General features: G+C 39.2%; 1 protein-coding gene across 17 annotated transcripts in view; it reads right to left on the bottom strand.

Moving 5' to 3' along the window:
* The window catches only part of GBF1 (golgi brefeldin A resistant guanine nucleotide exchange factor 1), a 112,862-nt gene that overhangs the window by 30,110 nt on the left and 59,621 nt on the right, over positions 1–23,131 (bottom strand). For all 17 annotated transcript variants that reach the window (XM_046652996.1, XM_046652994.1, XM_046652999.1 and 14 more), the window contains one exon: positions 643–774. In XM_046652996.1, coding sequence (XP_046508952.1) covers positions 643–774 — 132 coding nt within the window. The remainder of the gene's footprint in view (positions 1–642; positions 775–23,131) is intronic.

Below are 23,131 nucleotides of genomic sequence, written 5' to 3'. Positions count from 1 at the left end.
AATAGAATGTTATATGTCAATTGTATCTCAATAAAACTGGGGGAAAAAATAAAAGATGGATAATTATATCATATATATCTTTCTAAGTTAACACTGCTAAGTGAAAAATGAAAATATATAGCACATAAGCCTATTTTTATTTCTTTTTTATAAAAAGTGGTGCTATTATATATATACTTATATACATGTAGAGAAAGGTATAGAAAGATTCGAACCACCCTGTTAACATTATTTACCTAAAGGAGGAGGAGGAGCATTCAGAAAGACGGAGGCAAGACCATTAACTTTTCTTTTAGACAACTTTTTATTGTTTATCTTAAAATAAGCATGCATTATATTTGAAAAATAACTAAAAATAAACCAAACCAAACCAAATTTCCAAGGGCACCATATCTTTAACTCCCTCCAAAGCACACACAAAAAAAACTAGAGTCCCAAGGAAACCTCCTCTCCCTCCCCACTTTGCACAACTTGAGTCAATTAGCATGATGAGTAACCAATAACAATCCTATTTCTCTTCTACAAAGAAATAGATGCTGGGAAAACTTTCCAGTATCACCAGCTCATTGCCTAAAGCCTGACCACCCCAGGAGAGGCAGGAAATGAAGTGCTGTGGTCATCTAACAAAGCTTGAGCTCTTACCTATGAGCGCATATGATAGGAACTTGTTGACAGAGGTGAGCGCCAGTCCAGTGATAGGGCCAGTGGTATCTTCAGAGCGAATCACTTCCAGAAATGGGCGAAGGAAAACATTGGGCTCAATTTCTGAGAGTTCTGCAAGAAAAGAAACAAGAATGAAGAGATGCCATCTAACAAAAAGTTAACCCTAGAAAAAGTCCCTTGTTCTCTGTGCCACGAGGCTAGAGCTCTTAGTAGCTGGGTCCATCTTCTTCTCACTGGATTACTTTGAATCAAATCCCAGACACTGTATCATTTTATCTGTAAAATGTTTAGTATGCAGCTCTAAAAGATTAAGCTTTAAAAACCATAGTATTATCACATTTAAAAAATTAACAATAAAAGGGTTAAGATGGGAAATTTTATGTTACATATATTTTATCACAATCTAAAAAAGTTAACACATTCCTTAATATCATCAAATATTGCTGGGTCAACTTTCCATGTCCATTTCACCACCCTCCCTAGTGATACACAGGCAAACCTCATCTTGAGTATAGCCAACATGGCCAAAGAGATCCCAGGATAAGCTGCTGCTGTCTTTATGTCTTTTGCTGTTATGGTCAAGGTCACTTCTCTTAGAGATAAAGAATGTAGCATATCCCAAGAAGATGAGGGAAGCTTTGAGGTTTACAGTCCTTTGCTGCAAAATAAGCCTAAAAAGAACAAAAGACTGCACAGTCCCTACTCACGGAGGCAGTTTACAATCTTGGAAGGTCCGAACCATTCTCCAGCCTCCTTTCTGCATAGAGCCAGCAGAGGGCTAACTGCCCTGAAGTGAAGGGGCAATTTATAATCTTTATTTTACAGACGAGAAAAGAAGTCTGAGATAAGATAGATGACTGGCCCCAAATCACACAGCTAATAAGAAGCAGAGCTGGGATATGAACCCAGTCTATATAAATGGTGCCAAAACTTGTAAAACCATTAGGTCTATTCTAACTAACTACTAGCACATACTCCTGAATTTAGAAGGTTTCATTCCAGGTCTAAGAAGCTACACTACACCAGACTTGCTCCCTACCCTACTCTGCCCAAGGTTTAATTTGTTTTCCTAGAGTCTTCTGTGCTTTCATCTTTCAGAACCAGCTCCCTAAAAGGCTTCCTAAATAAGACAGGAAGATTTAGGGACATGATCAAGGCTGCTTACCTTTAGAGACAAAAGGAAGCTGGGTTTCCTAAGCACTTTCATTTTCATGCAAATGCAGGGAGCTTCCCAATCAATTCCTACCACCTCTCTCTCTGGGTAAACATTCTCTGGGCCCGGCTGCTCCCCAGATTAGTGCTTTAATTAATTGGCAGATTGGGTAGCATTTTCCAAGTTTGTCTGTACAGTGATCACATCAGCTGTATAAAACCTGCTTCTCATCCCCCACAACCCCCACCTAGAGATGTACAATTTGTAGAAAAAAATCTAGAGAAAAACCTTTGTGTGTCTAAGGTGGTAGACGGTTGAGATGGAAGGAATAGAAATACTTGGAAAAACTGAAATATATAAAATGCTTTTTAAATGCACATTAAAAATTTAAAGTCATCTAGTCCTGCTGCTTTAGGAACATAACTGTATTACACATGATTTTGTCTGTCATTTAAAAAATGGTCATGTTTGGTATATTTGAGATATAAAAGTCTAGATGGAAAAAAATATTTGAGAGACAGGACAGGGAACGGATTTTCAGAGCTTTCATCCAGTTGCAGTAATTATACTTGCTTCATGTCTTCCTTCATGGTGAATGACTAGGGCAATTTTACAGCCATGGTTTGACACTTCCAAGGCCATGTGCATTCTGCCTCTTTTGTTAAATTTTTTAATTTAGTAAAACTGACTCTTTTCTGGTATAGAGTTCTATAAACTTTAACACTTTTATAGATCTCTGTAACCACTGTGGCAACCAGGATACAGAACTATTTCATCACTCCAGAAAACTTCCTCCGTTATCCCTTCGTAGTCACACCCTCCCCCATCCCTAATCTCTGTCAACCACTGATCTGTTCTCCACCACCATAGTTTTATCGAGAAGGTCGTACAAATGGAGTCATACAGCATGTAATCTTTTGAGACTGGCTTCTTTCACTTAGCACGAAGCCTTTGAGGTTGTCTAACCTATTGCATAGATCAATAGTTTGCTTCCTTTTTATTGCTGAGTAGTATTCCCTTGCATGTCTGTACCAGAGTTTATCCATTCGCTAGTTAAAGGACATTTGGCTTCTCCAGTTTGGGGCAGTTATGAACAGAGCTGCTGTAAACATTTGCATACAGATTTTGTGTGAAGAACATTGGTTTTCATTTCTCTAGGATAAACACCCAGGAGTGGGATTTCTGGGTCAAATGGTAAGTGTATGTTAGGCTTTATAAGAAACTGCCAAACTGTTTTTCAGAGTCTCTTTACCACTTTGCGTTCCCACTAGCAATGAGAATTCTAATTTCTCCACATCCTCTCCAATAATTGGTATTCTCAGTATTTTTATTTAAGCCATTCTAGTACATGGGTAGTGATATCTCTGTGTGGTTTAAATTTGCATTTCCCTAATGGCTAGTGACATAGAACATTTTTTGTGTGTGCTTATTTGCCATCCATGTATCCTTTTTAGTGACACATCTGTTCAAGTCTTTTGCCCATTTTTTCAATTGAATTGTTTTCTTACTGTTGAGTTTAGGGACTTCTTTATCTATTCTGGATTCAAGTCATTTATTGGCAATACAATTATTTATAAATGTTACCTCCCAGTCTGTAACTTGTCTTTTCAGTCTCCTACCAGTGTCTCTCACTGAGCAGACATTTTTACTTTTTTTTGAGGAAGATTAGCCCTGAGCTAACATCTCCTGCCAATCCTCCTCTTTTGCTGAGGAAGACTGGCCCTGAGCTAACATCCATGCCCGTCTTCCTCTTCTTTATATGTGGGACGCCTACCAAAGCGTGGCTTGATGAGCCGTGTCATGTCTGCACCTGGGATCCGAACCGGCGAACCCCTGGCCACCGAAGTGGAACGTGCGCACTTAACCGCTGCACCACCCAGCCAGCCCCAACATTTTTACTTTTCTGAAGTCCAGTGTATGAAGTTTTTTCTTTTGTGCATTGTGCTTTTGGTGTCATATCTAAGTACTCTTTGCCTGGGCCGGCCCAGTGGCGCAGCGGTTAAGTGCGCACATTCTGCTTTGGGGGCCCAGGGTTTGCTGGTTCAGATCCCGGGTGCGCACATGGCACCACTTGGCAAGCCTTGGTGTGGTAGGCGTCCCACATATAAAGTAGAGGAAGGTGGGCGTGGATGTTAGCTCAGGGCCAGTTTTCCTCAGCAAAAAGAGGAGGATTGGCAGCAGATGTTAGCTCAGGGCTAACCTTCCTCAAAAAAAAAAAAGTACTCTTTGCCTATTCCCAAGTCACAAAGATTTTTCCTATGTTTTCTTCTTAAAGGTATACAGATTTATGCTTTTCATTTACACTTATAATCTATTTTGAGTTAATTTTTGTATAACGTGCGAGGTTTACACCCAAGCTTTTTCTTGTATATGGATCTCCAATTGTGCCAACATGATTTATTTAAAAAAAAAAACAATCTTTTGGGGCTGGCCCGGTGGCATAGTGGTTAAGTTCACAGGCTCTACTTCAGTGGCCCGGGGTTCACTGGTTCGGATCCCGGGTGTGCACCTACGTACTGCTTATCAAACCATGCTGTGGCAGGCATCCCACATATGAAGTAGAGGAAGATGGGCATGGATGTTAGCTCAGGGCTAATCTTCCTCAGCAAAAAGAGAAGGATTGGCGGTGGATGTTAGCTCAGGGCTAATCTTCCTCAAAAATAAATAAATTAATTAAAAAACAATATTTTCTCCATTGAGTTGTCTTTGCATCTTTGTCAAAAAACAGTTGGCTTTATGGGCCAGCCTAGTGGTGCAGCGGTTAAGTTCACACTTTCTGCTTCCGCAGCCCGGGGTTCACCGGTTCAGATCCTGGGTGTGGACCTATGCACCGCTCATCAAGCCATGCTGTAGCAGGCATCCCACATATAAAGTAGAGGAAGATGGGCACAGATGTTAGCTCAGTGCCAGTCTTCCTCAGCCAAAAAGAGGAGGATTGGTGGCAGATGTTAGCTCAGGGCTAATCTTCCTCAAAAAATAAATAAATAAATAAAATAATAACATAATAACATAAAATAATAAATAAATAAATCTGCTTTATTTGTGTGAGTCTCTTCTTGGTTCTCTGTTTTGTTCCATTGATCTGTGGTCTAACTCTCTGACAGTACCACACCATCTTGATTCCTATAGCTATACACCATCTGGATTCCTATAGCCATATTCTAAGTCTTAAAATCAGGTAGTGTGATTCCTCCAACTTCATTCTTTTTTCAATACTGTTTTCAGTATTCTAATTTCTTTGCCTTTCCATTTCAATTTTAAGAAAAACTTGTCTGTATTTACAAAAAATCTTGTTGGGAGTTTGACAGGAATTACAGTGATTCTATAGATCAGTTAGGGGAGAAATGACATTTTTACTATGTTGTGTCTACCAATCCATGCACATGGTATGTCTCTCCATTTATTTAGATCTCCTTGATTTCTTTCATCAGTGCATTGTAGTTTTCAGCATACAGGTTCGGTATATATTTTGTTAGATTTATACCTAAATATTTAATTTTATTCGGAGTGTTTGTAAATGGTATTGTGTTTTAATTTCAGTTTCCACATGTTCATTGTTCATATATAGAAATGTGATTGATTTGTGTATCGACTTTGTAACCTGCAACTTTACTAAACTCACTTATTAGTTCTAGGATTTTTTTCGTAGATTCCTTGGGGTTTTCTACATAGACAATTACGTTATCTGCAAATACACTGACAGTTTTATTTCTTCCTTTCCAATTTACATGCCTTTTTTGTTTTCTTTTCTTGTCTTATTGCACTGGCTAGGACTTCCCAGACTATGAAAGTAGACATCTTGCCTTGTTCTTTTTATATATTGCTAGACTTGATTTGCTAATCTTCTGCTTCTTAAGATAGAAGAATTCAATGTGGCATTGAGAGGCTTGGAGAGAGCAGGAGTGATACCATACAGAGGCTTGGACAAAGTTCCATCAAGAACTCTCTGGAGGAATTTAAAATTATGGACTAAGAACAGTTTAGTGGATACCAGGGGAAAGGTGGGGTGGGGGGTGGGCACAAAGGGTGAAGTGGTGCACCTACAACACGAATGACAAACATTAATGTACAACTGAAATTTCACAAGATTGTAACCTATCATTAACTCAATAAAAAAAAAAAAGAAAAAAAAAGAACTCTCTGGAGGCATACACAGCATACAATCCAGTCAGTGGACAAGGGATCATTAGCCTCACTGCTACCAATAGCCAGGCATATGATACTCAAGTTCATCTGTCAAATTAGGTAGTTGGAATCTATGATTACTAAAATCCATTTATTCTAGAACTTCCATTCTGTGAGTCAACACTTTATGGAAACTTAGTGATGGAAAACTAGAAGGGGTGGACTTTTTAATGAGCCCCCAGGAAGCTTTACTATCACCCTCACTCCTCAACCCTCTAAAAAAAGAGAATCACGGTATATAAAATTAACTTTCCCAAAAGAGTTTGGTCTAGGCAGAATTGGAGTTTTGCTCTCTAGGTTCAACTGCTGATTGCTAGGAGCATCAGAGAAGCTTCAACAGGAAGAACTCCTGTAGCTTTTGGTGGTGAGGAGGGGACACAGCAGGGGAGGTTGTGCTCCTAGCAGGGCACCATTAGTAAAAACATTTCTGATTTAAGGGGTACCTCTTTGTAAACACATAGTTTAAAAAAAAACAAAACTAGAATTTTGATTCATAATCCTGGTAAGGATTATGATGGTCCTCTAGAATACTGCTTCTCAAACTATCTGTGGTGAAGGGCCAGAATTTTTTTTTTTTTTTTTTTTAAAGATTTTATTTTTTCCTTTTTCTCCCCAAAGCCCCCCCGGTACATAGTTGTATATTCTTCGTTGTGGGTTCTTCTAGTTGTGGCATGTGGGACGCTGCCTCAGCGTGGTCTGATGAGCAGTGCCATGTCCGCGCCCAGGATTCGAACTAACGAAACACTGGGCCGCCTGCAGCGGAGCGCGCAAACTTAACCACTCGGCCACGGGGCCAGCCCCAGGGCCAGAATTTTTTTTATGTCAATCCATTGCAGACCCATAGTTTTATAAATAAACTAATTACTAGAAAATGCAATTTAAAAAACAAAGACATAATACAAACTCCACTTTATTATTAGAATAAACATACAAAAAGTTACTTGGCAAGATGTTATAAAAATTTCTAAATGCTTTCTCTCAATTTCTGTATACACCCCACAGTGTACCAACCAAGGAGCAGTTTGTGAACCTGAAACCATGTAGAGATTATACTTTGAGTAATAGTGCTCTACAAAAATAAGCCATAATTTTCAACTAGCCATTCCAAAGAATCCTCCAAATCCTAGGATATTATAGTTAAAATAGGTCCTCAAAATAATTTACGAATAAGGTAGTAATTAAGATTTAGGGAAGTTAAGTAAGTTGTACAATGCCACAAACCAGTTAGTGTTAGAACCGGGACTAGAAGTTGAGAGCACTAGGCAAAAACATGGGCTTTAGAGTAGGGTTCAAATCCCAGTTCTGCAACTTAATGGCTATGTGATAGACAGTAAACTTTTCTAAGCCTGATTTTATCACCTGTATAGTGGGTGTTAGAGAATTAAAATAAATTACATTTAAAAATAAATAACAGCAGCTAACATTTATTGAGCTTATACTATGTACAGGCACTGTGCTCAACAATTTACACACATTATCTCATTTAATCCATGTAAAACGTGGTACAATGCATAGAATAAAGTAAACGTGCAATAAATATAACTAAGATATTATTATTCGAGTGGTTTTTTTTTTGAGGAAGATTAGCCCTGAACTAACATCCACCGGCAATCCTCCTCTTTTTGCTGAAGAAGATTGGCCCTGAACATCTGTGCCCATCTTCCTCTATTTTTCATACGTGGGACGCCTGCCACAGCATGGCTTGATAAGCAGTGTACAAGTCTGTGCCTGGGATCCGAGTGGGCAAACCCCAGGCCACCCAAGCGGAGCGTGTGAACTTAACTGCTACCCCACCGGGCCAGCCCCTATTCGAGACTTTTTAGCTCTAGAGTCCCGGTCCAGTGTTCTTAACACTGAAAGTTATTTTTTAAGATTTAAGTAAATTCAAAAACTTCAAAGGTAAGCCTTCTATCTTTGACTACTGAACCTTAAAAGGGATACAAGTTAAATAAATACCAAGATAACTGGTGGTTGTTATTTATGTATGGTGCAATTTGGGATAGCTCTTTTAAATTCTGAGAGTTTCAGTTTTCTCCAAGGTACACATAGTTATCAGAGAAAGGAAAAAACTTCCTTTTTTAAATGAATGATTGAAGTATTTATCCTCTTTTTAGAAGAGAGAAAAATAACAATAATAGCAGCTACCGTTTATTACTTTGTGCCATGTCATGCGCTAAGCACTTTATATACCTTCTCTCTTCATAATTATCCCTATTTTGAAGACGAAAATGAGACTTAGAAAGGATAAGTAGATCTACTCACCCGCTAAGATCATACAACTAGCAAGTGTTGGAAATGGGAATCAAATCCATGTTCATCTGTCCCCGGCCATTTGACTCTACTACTTCCTATGACGCCAGAACAGAAAAGTTTCTGGTGTTCTACCTACTGGCTCGGCCTGCCTGGGGACTGAGATTCAATTGTCTAGACCTTCTTCAGAAGAGTAAGAGTTGCCTGAGTCCTTCAGGAGAAAGGTGCCATGATGCTGCTCATAGTAAGCAGGCTGAGTAATTTCACAACCAAGGAGATACCTGATACCCCTGCCAAGCAGCCAAAATACCCACCCTGGAAGGCTGTCAACCTCAAGGCACAAACAGTCCAGTAAACAGAATGCAGATCAGGAAGAGGGTTGCTCTAAAGGTAACTGGTTCATGTTCTAAGATGGGAAGAAAAAAAGGAATGTGTACAAAAAGGAGGGGAAATTCAACTCCCCATTGGAGAAAGAAGACTTGGGATCCTTCTAGGACTAGCCACCCACTTCTAAAATCAAATTCAGGTCCAACTTCTGGCTAGTCAGTGATGAATAAGAACAATTACAACAAGAATTATTAAATTCTGGAGAAGCTCATAGGCCGCTTCAACACAAAGCAAAGTGAAGCCCTTTAGAGACGTCTTAGTGGTCTTCTGTCCATACTCTGCTCAATACTAGTGAGCAGGGAGCTCAACTCCCTATATTATGACATTAAGACAGAGACGTCTCACTTTGGCCCAATGCCAGTCTGAGAATCTGCAGATGTTCCCCAAGTCTCCTGCCTTCTCAGATAAGGAGGTGATCTGTCCAAAAGGGGATGAATCCTTACACTGTTTTCTCTTTTCATGTCAGAGCTGCGACCCTCTCTGATAATCTATGTCTAAGGCCTCAACATGTAGCCTCAAGCACTGCCCTTAGACAAAAGGGAACACTCTCTTCCTAGCCTACAGGGGAGCAGTCACCATCCTCCCAGGAGGCTTGTGGTCTCCAGCTTGCAACAGCCTTTTCTCATTTGGCCAGCACTGGGCTGGCACATTCCTGAGCCAAAATGCACACATAAGCTGCTTTCCCTGGTAGCGAAGCTCTTCACTCCTGAGTGACTCTTATCAGGGGCAGTTGGGCATTCTCAATTGGATTACGCTGACAAGGAAAAAGGCCTGTGGTATATTATTTCAACACCACTTGGTTTCAGAAATGCCTGTCTCGACTCTTTTGCCCTCAGAGCCTACTTCTCCCTTCTTGCCTACTAGAGGGTCACTAGCCTGCTCCCATCCTAGCTCTTCATCCTGCAAATATTGGCTCATGTTCCTGGAGACAGAATATCGGCATTCACAAGGTGGATCACGTGTAACAGACTAATAAATCAGAGCATGGTAAAAACAGAAGTCTAGTTCATTTACCCCTCTTGACATTTCTGTATCCAGAGAAACAGGACAAAATTATTTGAGCATAAAAGCTTTTTGGTTTTTGGCTTTTCTGTCTATGCCTGCACATTCCATTTTAGAAGAAAGTGTTAGGTCCTTATACTCTACTTTTCTGACTATGCTATACCCAGGAATATTTCTTGTGAAAGTGAAACTAAGATTGAGAACAATCTGCAAATGGAATTTTTGAGATACTTGAAGTTCAGTAGGAAGGAGTTGTGCTCTTTTTGGTCACTAGGGAACCTAAAGAGCAGTGATCCAAAGGATGAAAAAACTAAACTTTGGTGAAGCCAGAAGCCTCTGGAATATCTGCCTCACCTTTATTTCCAGACCTTGAATGGTCTGGTGGGGATTTAGGCTTGATGTCAGGAACTGACTTGAGAGAAGACTGCTAAAGGGCAGCTCTCAAAGAATGTATTACCTAGTCTGGACTTAAGGGTCCAACCCAGATAAGCTTTTGCAAGTCTGTCCTATAAAACAGGAGAAATGAAATAAAGAAATGTACTAGGCCCAGTCTTGGTCTGTCACTAACTATGTGACCTTGTGCAAAACACTTCACTTCTGTAGGCCATAGTTTCCTCAACTAGAGGGTTTTCCTGAGGAAGGTGGTGGTGGTAGTAGTTTAACTAAATTCTACAAGGCTCCTTTAGATCCCTAAAACTTAGTGTAAATGCAAAGTACAGTTTGGGAGTAAATGCACATGAATACAGTCTGTTACAAAGGTAGCCTGGTGGGAAAGTAAGCCTAATTTGTTTGTCTAAGCTCCTTACAGTGGATCCTCTTTTTTCAGCTATCATCCAACAGTTTCCCAGATCTGTTTCTTTTTCTCAAACAAATGCTTAGTTTCTTAAGGTACCTTTAGACTGGTGGGGCAGCAAGTGGGGTGGGGGAGACATTATCTTTGATATTATGACCCTTTAAGAGACAAAGTATGGTGATGGCTTAATCACTACCACATCCAGGTACAAAGTGGGTCCATGGGTCCACCCAGGGCCAGCAGTAGAAGATAACAGTACCAACCACCTTACCCTAAGAAAGGCAAATTATTTCTAACACTTGATCCTTTAAAAACTCTTTGGGAAATATTCATTTTTCAGGCTGATTTATCCCTTAAAGGCCAACCCAACCTGTTTTTATAACTCAAGAAACCAAACCTTTACTCTTTCTCTGATTAAACATGAACCATTTCTGAACCTATGCATCTTGGGCTTTTACTGAAAGTCTGAAAACCTTAAGGATTAGAAACCACAATTTTATATTTTCCCCTAAGCTGTCTTTGATGAGTATATTGTAGAAGGTCACGTTCATGAGGTCTCAACCTAAGCCAGAGATGACATAAGAACCTCCTCTTCCCTAGATATCTGGCCCAAAAATGTTCAAGATGACCAAGAAAGAAAAGGGTTTTTGGTATTTACCTATGCTATCTGGCTCAAGCACTTTGTCGGGACCTTGGTCACCTCTCTGGCCCTATAGCAGGTGCACCTCTCCTTACGGAGAGGGCAGGAAGAAGATGTATCTTTTTCAGGATTGAAAACCCTGAGAGCACACAGAGCCCATAGCAGACTGCTTTCAGTAAATCTCTGCTCCTGAAATCTTCACTTTTACCATCTCCTCCTTGTTGAGTAGGGCCACCCTGGTCTGCCTAAAGTCAGATTTAGCCTTCACTTTCAGAAGATAAGACAAATACTTAAAGGCAGCATACATATGGGAAAATAGTTTATTGCATGACTTTCTCCAATATGATGCATGAATCCTGATTGGAAGAGAAATGTGCATTCCTGCTAAACAGCCAGTTTAGATTGCTGCTAGGAGCTGCTATTTACCATCCTGACAAGAAGAATCTCATTCCATCACCCAGGACAGCAATCTTAATTTGCCTCAGACATCAGCAACAGCTACATGGATTATTAAGCACAATTATTATACATAGATTATTTATTTTATCCTCCCAATAACCTTGAGAAATAGTATTACTGTCCCCGTTTTACAGATAAGGAAACCAAGGCTCTAAGAGGTTAAGTGACTTGCCCAAGGTCACACAACAAGTGGAAGAGGTAGAATTTAAACCCAGGTCTGTTCTGGACTCCAAATCAACGCTCTTAAACACTGCATTATGTTCTTAAATATGCCATGCTATTGCTACCGGTTTACTACTAGATATATTAACTACATGACTTGGATGGCAAATAAAAATTTAAGGCTCAACTATCCTAGAATTGAAGTTTCTTCTGCACCTTTCTTCCTCCTAACCAATGACTAAATACTGTTAGTTATTGATTTTAGTACAGCCACACGAATTAAGCATCAGGTTTGCCCAGGTTCCCTTCGAATCCAATAGGAAGAGTGAGGCCCCTTTGACAAGGTTGGGAGGGCTAAATGAGGCCTACAGGGACTGGCCTCAAACATATCTCAGAGGCCCGAGGACAGACTGATCCATCTGTCTTACTGAAAGCACATGTCTGATGTGTATCAACTCTAAACACTAGTTCTCTTCCTTCTAGAGGAAATCGGCACATATTGAAAGGAAAGCAATTAGGTTGTAACACACAGGCAAACCAGAGCTGCTGTGGTCCTTTACTCTGCCTTGCCGTTTTCTGCATGCATTGCACGAGACCAAGCCCAAACTTAAGCAGGTAATTTGAAAGCCCAGGAGAAATTAAAAACTTCTGTGGCTATACTTTAAAATAGAACAATTCACCCCAGCTTCATGCAGTCATTACACTTGGAGCTACTTTTTCAATCCAAATTCCTCTTGTAGTTTAGTAAAAAAATTTGTTGTTCGACGGCAGCAAGAAGAGAAGACAATTACAGATTTATTATCAATTACCACCCTCTCAGGTCTCCTCTAGGGGCCTGAAGGAAAGTAAAAGAAAATAAAAAAGAACTAAATTCTGAATTGACAATAGCAAAGTCTACATATGATGGAAAAGACTGAATCAATAGCCAAAGCTTTTGAAGAAGAATCAGAGAATCCCTAAAGAATATCAATTATTTGGGACTGGTAAACAACATCTCCAGGTCCCTTAAGTGCACAGAATCCTACTTATTCACCTTTCTCCAACAGCTGGAAATGGTTTCTACAGCAGCATATCACAAATTCTTAGAGACACTAAGACTGAGGAATCTTATTCTACCTTAGCCACCCTTTGTGCTAATGGGCTCAAGAACTTCATGATAAGGGACATTTCCCATTTTACTGATGGGGAAAACAAAGGCATAAAAAATGTAACCCATAAGGGCCAGGACAAGTGCTCCAACCACTTGCCATTGTTGCCTCTAAAGACACGTTTGTGAGCTGGAGAATGAACAAATAAAGTTTACGGGAGCAGCAGTACTCTGAGAAGTCACATGTTATTTGCTCTGAAACGTGCCCAGAGAATCTTTAAGACAGCTGAATCTGGAAGAGCAATCCTAAAATGGTTGGGAAAAAACTTGAGAAAACATGGGACAGAACCCGAGTTCAGCCAACACCTGTTCCTCCAACGATGTCTGTCTATCTCTCTCTCTCTTTCTGTCTCTCGTTTTATCCCAACTGCACACAATACAAAAGCTGCATTATACTGGTAAAGTTGCATTCCAGCCTAGAGTGCGCAGTTAATGTTTTTTACAGCCCACATGCCTCCTTGTGATGGATGACCACTTTATAATGAAATACTTCATGTTCAAACAACTTATAAATAGTGAGTGTTCTATTACATGGCTTTCAAAACAAACCCAAATTCAGAAAGACCCAGAAAGAAACAAGGATGACTCCTGAAAAGAGAGGAGGAAATTAAGAGAGAATCCTCTGTAATGCCTTCATTCCTAAGGAAGGTTCAGTCCTAAGGAGAATTTGGTATCTAAAAAGGCACTGATTTCAACAAATAATGTTAGAACAATTGGACATCCATATACAAAAAAATAAGCCTGGATGTAAACCTCACACATTATACAAAACTTAACTCAAAATTGATTATAAGTGTAAATGAAAAGCATAAATCTATATACCTTTTAGAAGAAAACATAGGAAAAATCTTTGTGACTTGGGATTAGGCAAAGAGTACTCAGATATGACACCAAAAGCACAATGCACAAAAGAAAAAACTTCATACACTGGACTTCAGAAAAGTAAAAATGTTGGGGCTGGCTGGGTGGTGCAGCGGTTAAGTGCGCACGTTCCACTTCGGTGGCCAGGGGTTCGCCGGTTCGGATCCCAGGTGCAGACATGACACGGCTCATCAAGCCACGCTTTGGTAGGCGTCCCACATATAAAGAAGAGGAAGACGGGCATGGATGTTAGCTCAGGGCCAGTCTTCCTCAGCAAAAGAGGAGGATTGGCAGGAGATGTTAGCTCAGGGCTAATCTTCCTCAAAAAAAAGTAAAAATGTCTGCTCAGTGAGAGACACTGGTAGGAGACTGAAAAGACAAGTTACAGACTGGGAGGTAACATTTATAAATAATTGTATTGCCAATAAATGACTTGAATCCAGAATAGATAAAGAAGTCCCTAAACTCAACAGTAAGAAAACAATTCAATTGAAAAAATGGGCAAAAGACTTGAACAGATGTGTCACTAAAAAGGATACATGGATGGCAAATAAGCACACACAAAAAATGTTCTATGTCACTAGCCATTAGGGAAATGCAAATTTAAACCACACAGAGATATCACTACCCATGTACTAGAATGGCTTAAATAAAAATACTGAGAATACCAATTATTGGAGAGGATGTGGAGAAATTAGAATTCTCATTGCTAGTGGGAACGCAAAGTGGTAAAGAGACTCTGAAAAACAGTTTGGCAGTTTCTTATAAAGCCTAACATACACTTACCATTTGACCCAGAAATCCCACTCCTGGGTGTTTATCCTAGAGAAATGAAAACCAATGTTCTTCACACAAAATCTGTATGCAAATGTTTACAGCAGCTCTGTTCATAACTGCCCCAAACTGGAGAAGCCGAATGTCCTTTAACTAGCGAATGGATAAACTCTGGTACAGACATGCAAGGGAATACTACTCAGCAATAAAAAGGAAGCAAACTATTGATCTATGCAATAGGTTAGACAACCTCAAAGGCTTCGTGCTAAGTGAAAGAAGCCAGTCTCAAAAGATTACATGCTGTATGACTCCATTTGTACGACCTTCTCGATAAAACTATGGTGGTGGAGAACAGATCAGTGGTTGACAGGGATTAGGGATGGGGGAGGGTGTGACTACGAAGGGATAACGGAGGAAGTTTTCTGGAGTGATGAAATAGTTCTGTATCCTGGTTGCCACAGTGGTTACAGAGATTTACATATGTATTAAAATTCATAGAACTGTATACTAAGAAAAGTCAATTTTACTACAGTCATGTGTGGCATAATGTTTCAGTCAATAAAAGACTGCATATATGAAGGTGGTCCCATAAGATTAGTACCATATAGCCTAGGTGAGTAGTAGGCTACGCCATCTAGGTTTGTGTAAGTATATTCTATGGTGTTTGCACAAGGACAAAATCACCTAACGATACATTTCTCAGAACTTATCCCCATTGTTGACACGTGACTGTATATCATTATTAAAGGAAAAAAGGTATTGAAAGAATCTTAGTCTATGAATCTCAGTCTGGCTCATGTGAAGAATGTCATCCACATGATGCAGCCCAATACCAGGCCTTGGCTTCCAAAACTGAGATCTGAAGATATCCAGATTACGTTTAAAGGAATGGCCACCCATAAAGGTGGACCTGAACTCAGAAACACCCTTTTTCCTCGAGGGTTTGTGGAAAGTCTAGACTGGCATAGAGAGCCTATTTCTTCTCTCCCTGGGCTCTTCTAACCAATATTAGAAAAGATTTGGAATTGGAACCTATTTTTTCGAAATCTTCAGTGGAAGCAGCCCTGTAAAGACAGATCATGCTTCTGTCAACTTCAACCCACTGAGCATGGTTAGAGAAACTACTGCTTTGGTACATTAAGTCATCTGGCTTTGGGAGCCCACACCCCCAACCTTCAGGTTCTTGCTTTAACCTTTGGCCCATGAGAATTAGTTCCCCAAGGCCTAGGTATGATAGAGGCATTAAAAATACAGAGAAAGAATTTACCAGGGCATAATTTATCTCCCATAATATTTGACACATAGGATACCAAATCCTACCCAGCTAAAGGCCGTTGGCAATATTAATGTCACTAACAGAAGTGCTGACTTCTACTGCACACAGCTTCAAGGAGAAAAGGTCGGGGGATAAGAAGCAAGGGTGAGGAGGGGCTTTCGTCTGGCACACGGACTTACTGCACGCTCAGGAAGTATTTGGGCCACCAAAGGCCCCTGTCCTATATGAAGATGTTCATTTACCTGCTTTAAATGTACCAAGCCACAGTATATACCACTATGTAGCCATATCCTGAAAAAGTCTCTAATCCAGCATCCATTAGATTAGGTCTAAATTCTGCTGGCCAAGCCCCAGCTTCTCAGGGGGCTGGCATCAAATAGGGAGGCTGGAGTAGGGTTTCAAACACCTGTTTCAGCTTTTTAAGTGTCCGATTCAGGCCACTGTGCTCTGGCAGCAGGGACCCTGGTGATGTGGGTTGTCTTCTCCTGCCAAATCCTCAACTTAAAGAGCCTAGTCCCTCAGAAAAGGAAAAGATAGACTGGGGGGTATAGCTACTTTGAAGAACTGTTTCTTTTAAAGTTAAATACACATCTACTCTATGATCCAACAATTTCACTCAAGTTTTTATCCAAGAGAAACTAAAACACACATTCACAAAAAGACTTGTAGAGGAGTGTTTATAGCAGCCCATTCATAATAGACAAAAAACTGGAAACAATCCAAATGTCTTTCAAAAAGAGAAGAGTAAATTCTCTTATGGTTTATCCATAAAATTGAATACTACTCAGTAAAACAAACAAATCAAAACAAAACTAGTAATACATGCAGCAACATGAATGAATTCCAAAAACATGCCAAGTGAAAAGAAGCTAGATACAAAAGAGTATATCCTGCATGATTCCATTTATATGAAATCCAAAAACAAGACCAATCTATGGTAGAACACAGAAAGTAGTTTTTTTGGGGAGGGAGGGAGAGGGTAACTTAAACGGGGCATGAGGAAACTTTCTAGGCTGACAAAAATGTTCTATACCTAAGGTCTGCGCATTTTAATGTATGTTAATTATATCTCAGTTAAAAGAAAAAAACAAAAGGGGGCTGTGGGCTTGGAGAGAGCCCTCCCTACTTGGCATTATTCAGGAGAATGATGATATAGAACAGAAGAAACAAATTGCTTTCCCAACTCACCATTCTGGGAGGAGAGGCTCAATAGGCAGCTGAACTGCCACCTCAGTACCCCTTTGGCAATCTTTGGGGAGAGAAGAGATTTTCAGGTGGTAACTGATATACCCTCAAAGGGACCCTGTTGGTCCCCAAAGGGATGTCACTGAAATGTCTAACAGTGTTTACTTCCCCATTGCTAAAAGTATAATCAGGGTCCCAATTTAGAAGAAAGTTCAGATACAAAAAACTAGGTCCTCAATATTTACAAGTCACAAAGTATTCAAAAATTAAATTATAACCATAGTAATAAACAAGTAAGTCAGAGCTCTAGTTCCAGAACTGCCACTACTCTGTCACAGGCCTTGCATAAGACATGACCTTCTGTAAGCCACAGGTCTTTCTCTATAAAATGGACTGGATGACCTCTATCTTTCATTTTAGCTCTACCACTGTATGATTTTAACTCTTAAAAGTTCATGTGGCCTTCAGGATCAGATGGGGAAGGCAAGCCTTGTGATCCTTCTCAGTACTGTTACAGAGACTTATCCTTTAGCTTAAAAAGGACCCCCATAGGGATTCTGCATATTATGAGAAATGATTTCTCCCCTCTAACACACTTACAGAGTTAGATTCAGGGAGAAAAGCAGTAAATCTAAGATGTGAGAATCTGGTTACACGGCAAACCCAAGGTGGCACAGGATAAAAGTAGATATCCTCAAAATCCAGTGGGAAGGGGTGAAGGGGAGCACTTATGTAGTGACAGACAACAAATAATGTACAACTGAAATCTCACATCGATGTAAACTATTATGAACTCAATAAAAAGGAAAAAAAAATCCAGTGGGCAGATTGGAGAAGGAAACAAACGTGTATCGAGCGTCTACCACGTGCAAGGTATGCATTGTACTAGGCACCTTGCACACATCATCTCATTTAATCCTTAGAAGAACCCTATAAGACACGTTTTTAATTTCCATTTTACTGATGAAAAATGGAGGTTCAAATAGGTCAAGTAAATACTCAAGACCACCCAATGGTAGAGATGGGATTTGAACCCAGGTCTATCCAACTCCAAAATTTATGCTTTTTTCCACAACCATTTGGCAAGAAATAAGTTAGAGATCCTAGATCTCAAAGGGGCCCTAGGAAATCCTAGCATTTTCTCCTTCTTGAAAATAACTCATTTCATATATCTTGGGTAGCCCTTGGCACCACACAGAATAAAGAGTTAAACCTACAATTAGGAAGAGGAAATTCCCTGGAAAATTGAAACACATGCTGTAGCTCTGACTAAATTTCACACCCGTTCTGTTGAGCAACATCCATAGTGTGTGAGAAAAGATCCCCCCCGAACCTCCAGTGCCCCCATCCTTTATGCATTCCATCACCTGCTGCCTTCCTTCAGACTAAGCTGAGGGGGAGGAAGAGAGGAAGACTATACATCTTTGCGTGGTGCATATTTAAGCCAGAGGTTAATGAACCCAGGGTAGGAAGAAGTACTAGGTAAAAAAAAAGGAATAATGCTTTCTCATTTCTACTTGGACCAGCATAGGTGGGAGCTCTTATGACAAGCCACAATGAGGGAAGGGGTTGGACTTCTGCTGAGGAGGAAAGGGGGAGGCTGTCCTTCCTGGAGAGTAGGCAGAACTCAGAAGAACAAGGGCAGTTTACACCTGTCCCCTTTGTCTGGTATTTCATGCTCAAGTAAACTCTGTATTTCTGTCAATGAGAGTTATGCCTCACCTAGGGGAGCAAATGAGAAGGTGGAAACATTAATTTTTTTTTCCCTCTGCTATCCCCTTCAACCAGATTCCTGCTTATAACAACGAATTTAGTTATTTGGTACTGAAAGTTGACTGGATAAAAGATGCTTGTGGGAACCTAAGAGGCTAGGGTAGCTACTTGGTATAAAAGAAGGAAGAAAAGGAAAAAGGTAAGGACAAATAAACAAATGCCATTATGATAATTAGTCACCAAAGACAGTCCCATACAATGCCACCCTTCACATGCCCCTCCTCCAATCAAGAGGTGGGGCTTATGTCTGCTCCCCTTGAATCTGGCCTGTGACTGCTTTGACAGATACAATGCAGAGGAAGTGACAATCTGGGACTTAAACGCCCAGCCGCTGAAAAGGCTTTGAAGCTTCTATTTTTTCCATTTTGGAGATTGAACTGCCATGTACAAAGTTTAAGCTACCCTTTGGGAGAGAGAGGTCATGAGGAAAAGCCCTGGAGACTGAGGCATCACATCAAAAGAAGCCACATGGTGCCAGACATCCAACCAGTCATAGCTGACTGCAACTGCAGGAGACCCCACGTGAGACAATTACAAGAACTGCCCAGCTGAGCCCTAGTCCATCTATGGAATTGTGAGATATAATAAAATGGTGGTTGTTTTAAGCCACAAAGTTTTGGAGTGGTTTGTTGTGTAGCAATAGATAACTGAAACAGCTGGCTTTTGTTGAAAATGAAGCTAGTAGTTCTTTTGTCCTGGGCAGATAACATAAACTGTATTGTAGGAAAACAGGAAAATCTACCCAGTTTTAGTTAAAAAAAAAAAAAGGAATTTTTATTGGGAGGAAATCCCATTCCCACTAGCAATTAAAAATAAAAAATACAGTGGTTCCCCTTTATCCGTGGTTTCATTTTCTGCAGACTGTTACCTGTGGTCAACTGCAGTCCAAAAATATTACATGGAAAATTCCAGAAATAAGCAATTTATAAGTCTTAAATTGTGTGCTGTTCTGAGTAGTGTGATGAAATCTCATGCCATCCTCCCCAGGATGTGAATCATCCCTTTGTTTAGCATATTCACACTGTATAGGCAACCTGCCCATTAATCACTTAGTCGCCGTCTCGGTTATCAAATCCACTGTCCCAGTATTGCAGTGCTTGTGTTCAAGTCACCCTTATTTTACTTAATAATGGCCCCAAAGCACAAGAGTAGCAATGCTGGCAATTCAGATATGCCAAAGAGAAGCCGTAAAGTGCTTCCTTTAAGTGAAAAGGTGCGAGTTCTAGACTTAATAAAAGATCTATGGTAACTTTTATTACAGTATATTGTTGTAATTGTTTTATTTTATTATTAGTTGCTGTTGTTAATCTCTTACTGTGCCTAATTTATAATTTAAACTTTTTTTCCTTTAGATTGGCACCTAAGCTAACAACTGTCACCCTGCTTTTTTTCTGCCCAAATCCCCCCAGTACATAGTTGTGTATTGTAGTTGTGGGTCCTTCTAGTTGTGGCATGTGGGATGCCGCCTCAACATGGCCTAATGAGTAGTGCCATGTTCGCGCCCAGGATCCAAACCCTGGGCCACCGAAGTGGAAGGCGCGAACTTAACCACTCGGCCACGGGGCCAGCCCCCTATAATTTAAACTTTATCATAGGTCTGTAGGTATAGGAAAAAACAGTATATATAGAGTTTGGTGCTATCCACAGTTTTGGGCATCCATTGGGGGCCTTGGAACATACCTCCTGAGGATAAGGGAAGACTACTGTACCTAAGAATAAACTCAAGAAATTTATGGCACATAAATGGAGGAAGAACCTACATATTTTACTAGAGGCACAAAAGAAGTCTTGAAAAAATGAAGAAGGCATAATATGTTTCTGGATAGGGTTGTCAAATATATTATAAAGATGTCAACCCTTGCCATATTAACTTGTGCTTTAGAATCAAAATCCCAATGGGAATTTTAAAAAGAACTTGAGTAAGTAACTCTGTACTTCATGTGAAAGAATAACTAGATGAGGGTAGCCAGAATATTTTCAAAACAACTAATGAGATAAAGTTTTCAGTACTGTTTTAAAATGTATTATAAAGCTTTAACAACAAGATAAGTATACTACTAGCAAAAAAATAGGTAGGACAACATGTGGTATATGATATATGCTAAAAGAATATTCAATAAATGGTTCTGTAACACCTAGTTAATTATTAGGGGGTAAAATTTAAATTCCTATTTCATTCCACTTGACAAAATAAATTCTATTTGATAAATTCCTTTGATTAAAGGAAGACAGTAATGAATTCACTCAACAAATACTTATGAGCATCAACTTTGTGCCAGTCACTGGACTAGATAATAGAAATATTGTGGAGAACAATGCAGTGCAATCTCTGCCCTCATGGAGTTTCCTGTGTAGTGGAAGAGAAAGACATTAGGTAAGGCCTCACACAAATATTATGAAGAGAAGTGCAAGGTGCTAAGAGTGTTCAAGAGTTAAATATAAATACTGAAACATATAATAGGTAGAATAAAGTGACCTGAGGTGAAAGTAGTAAACGAGATTCATCAACATATTCTCAGCAGAAGAAAAAGAAATGGAAGCAGAGCTGAAAAGGAAGAATACCAAGTGCCTTTAGAGGTAAACACCAAAGAGAAACAAACTCTGAAGTGGAAGCATCAGGTGGAGGGTGAGAAAAATAGAAGGACCATTTCAGAGAACAGAAAAATGGAAGAAGGGGAAATCATTGAAGAACTAATGTAAGATCATCTCCCAAAATAAAATGATATGATTTTCTAGATCAAAAGGACCCTAAGAACCTAGCACAATGAATAAAAAGAGACCCAGACCAAGTGTTTTAGAACACTGGGAACAAAGAGATTGTAATAAATTTCTAGTTCACATGCAAAGGATTGAGAATCAATATGGGACAAGACTACTCAAGACCAACACTGGAAATGAAAAGACAAAGAAGTAAAGCCACCACATTCTGAATGAAAATAATTTCCAACTAGAACTCTACATCCTGTTCAATCTTCAATTGAGCATCAGCACAGAATAAAAAGTTTCAGATATGCAAGGTCTAAAAAAATTTATATCCCGGGTGTCCTTTCCTAGAAGGCTTTGGAGAATTTTTTTTTTTTTTTAAACAAAATGAGAGAGTAAACCAAGAAACAAACGGACATGAGATTCAAGAGAAAGGAGTCTAGAATGATAGTTGTACCTGATGCCCAGAGAGCAACAAATGCAAAATGGAAGAGGATAGGAGGTTTTGAGAAGGATGTCTCTAGGAAGAGATAAAAATGGGATAGAAGAGCTGTATGTTTGAAAATATGGGAAAATAGTATTCAGAGAGTTTTTAAAACTGTATTGTAGAGCTTGAGAAGAAATAGTGATAGTAACACAGAAACTAAGCATAGTTTTTAAAAAGAGAGGAATACTTGACTTGGTAGTGAATAATCTTAATAAGGTAAAGGGGAATATTGGTTTACCCAGTTGGAGAGATAACTATATTGGGAGGCTGGAGGGAAGGAAAATGGGAATACTGAGTACTGCCAAAAGTGCTATCTCTACATTTAAGAGTAGGAAGTCAATAGATAGTGCTTCAAATATAAAAATTCTATTTGAAAAAGAGGTGATATTAGCATACTATCTAGAAATATAAAAGTAAATGTCTGAACAAATAGCTAAAAGAGTTTATGGAGGGGACCTTAAAAGGTTGAGGGGTGGCGGTATTGGTTATATGCCTTGCAGCACTACCTGAACATTTTAAACCATGTATTACCTAAATAGAAATAAAAATAATAAAAAGAAATAAGAAGGAAATAAGGAAAGGAAATAAGAGTGTTAGGCAAAGAATTTCGTACAGAAGTATTTATACTACATTGCTTATAATATTGAAAAACTGGAAATAATCTAAATAACCAATGATAAGAAACTGTTTAAATAAATTTTGAAACATTCATACAATGAATATCATTAGATCTTGTTTTCTAAAAATGTGTAATGATGTAGGATTATCATATGTAGGATAATATATGATAAAAGAAAAAAAGCAAGAGGAAAACATATATAGAATATGATCCCAATTTTGCTAAAGGGTGTTACTGTGTAAATATGTGAGTGCATAAAAAAGGTTAAATAATAGTTATTTCTAGGTGATTGGACTATGGATGGTTTTTATTTCCATCTCTTTATACTGTGCTGTATTTTCCAAAATTTTTTCTACATGAAATATTATTATGTACTTATTGAATATTATTTTAAATATTTTTTTAAAAGCTATTGGAAAAAAAGAGAGAATTAGGCAGCCTAAATCACAGTCTGATGGAATATTATCACTAAGTTTTAGTAAAACTGTCACTTACCCAAAACTTAATATGAACACTGATGATTTTATTATTCATGAACAGCTAAGAATGATTTTTACTATAATATCTCTCCATTTTTAGAAAACATTTAAAAAATCTTATAAGATCACTTAA

Source organism: Equus quagga, chromosome 2 (assembly GCF_021613505.1).
Source record: "Equus quagga isolate Etosha38 chromosome 2, UCLA_HA_Equagga_1.0, whole genome shotgun sequence".
In the NCBI taxonomy this organism is placed as follows: Eukaryota; Metazoa; Chordata; class Mammalia; order Perissodactyla; family Equidae; genus Equus; species Equus quagga.
This window is presented reverse-complemented; position numbering and strand designations above follow the sequence as displayed.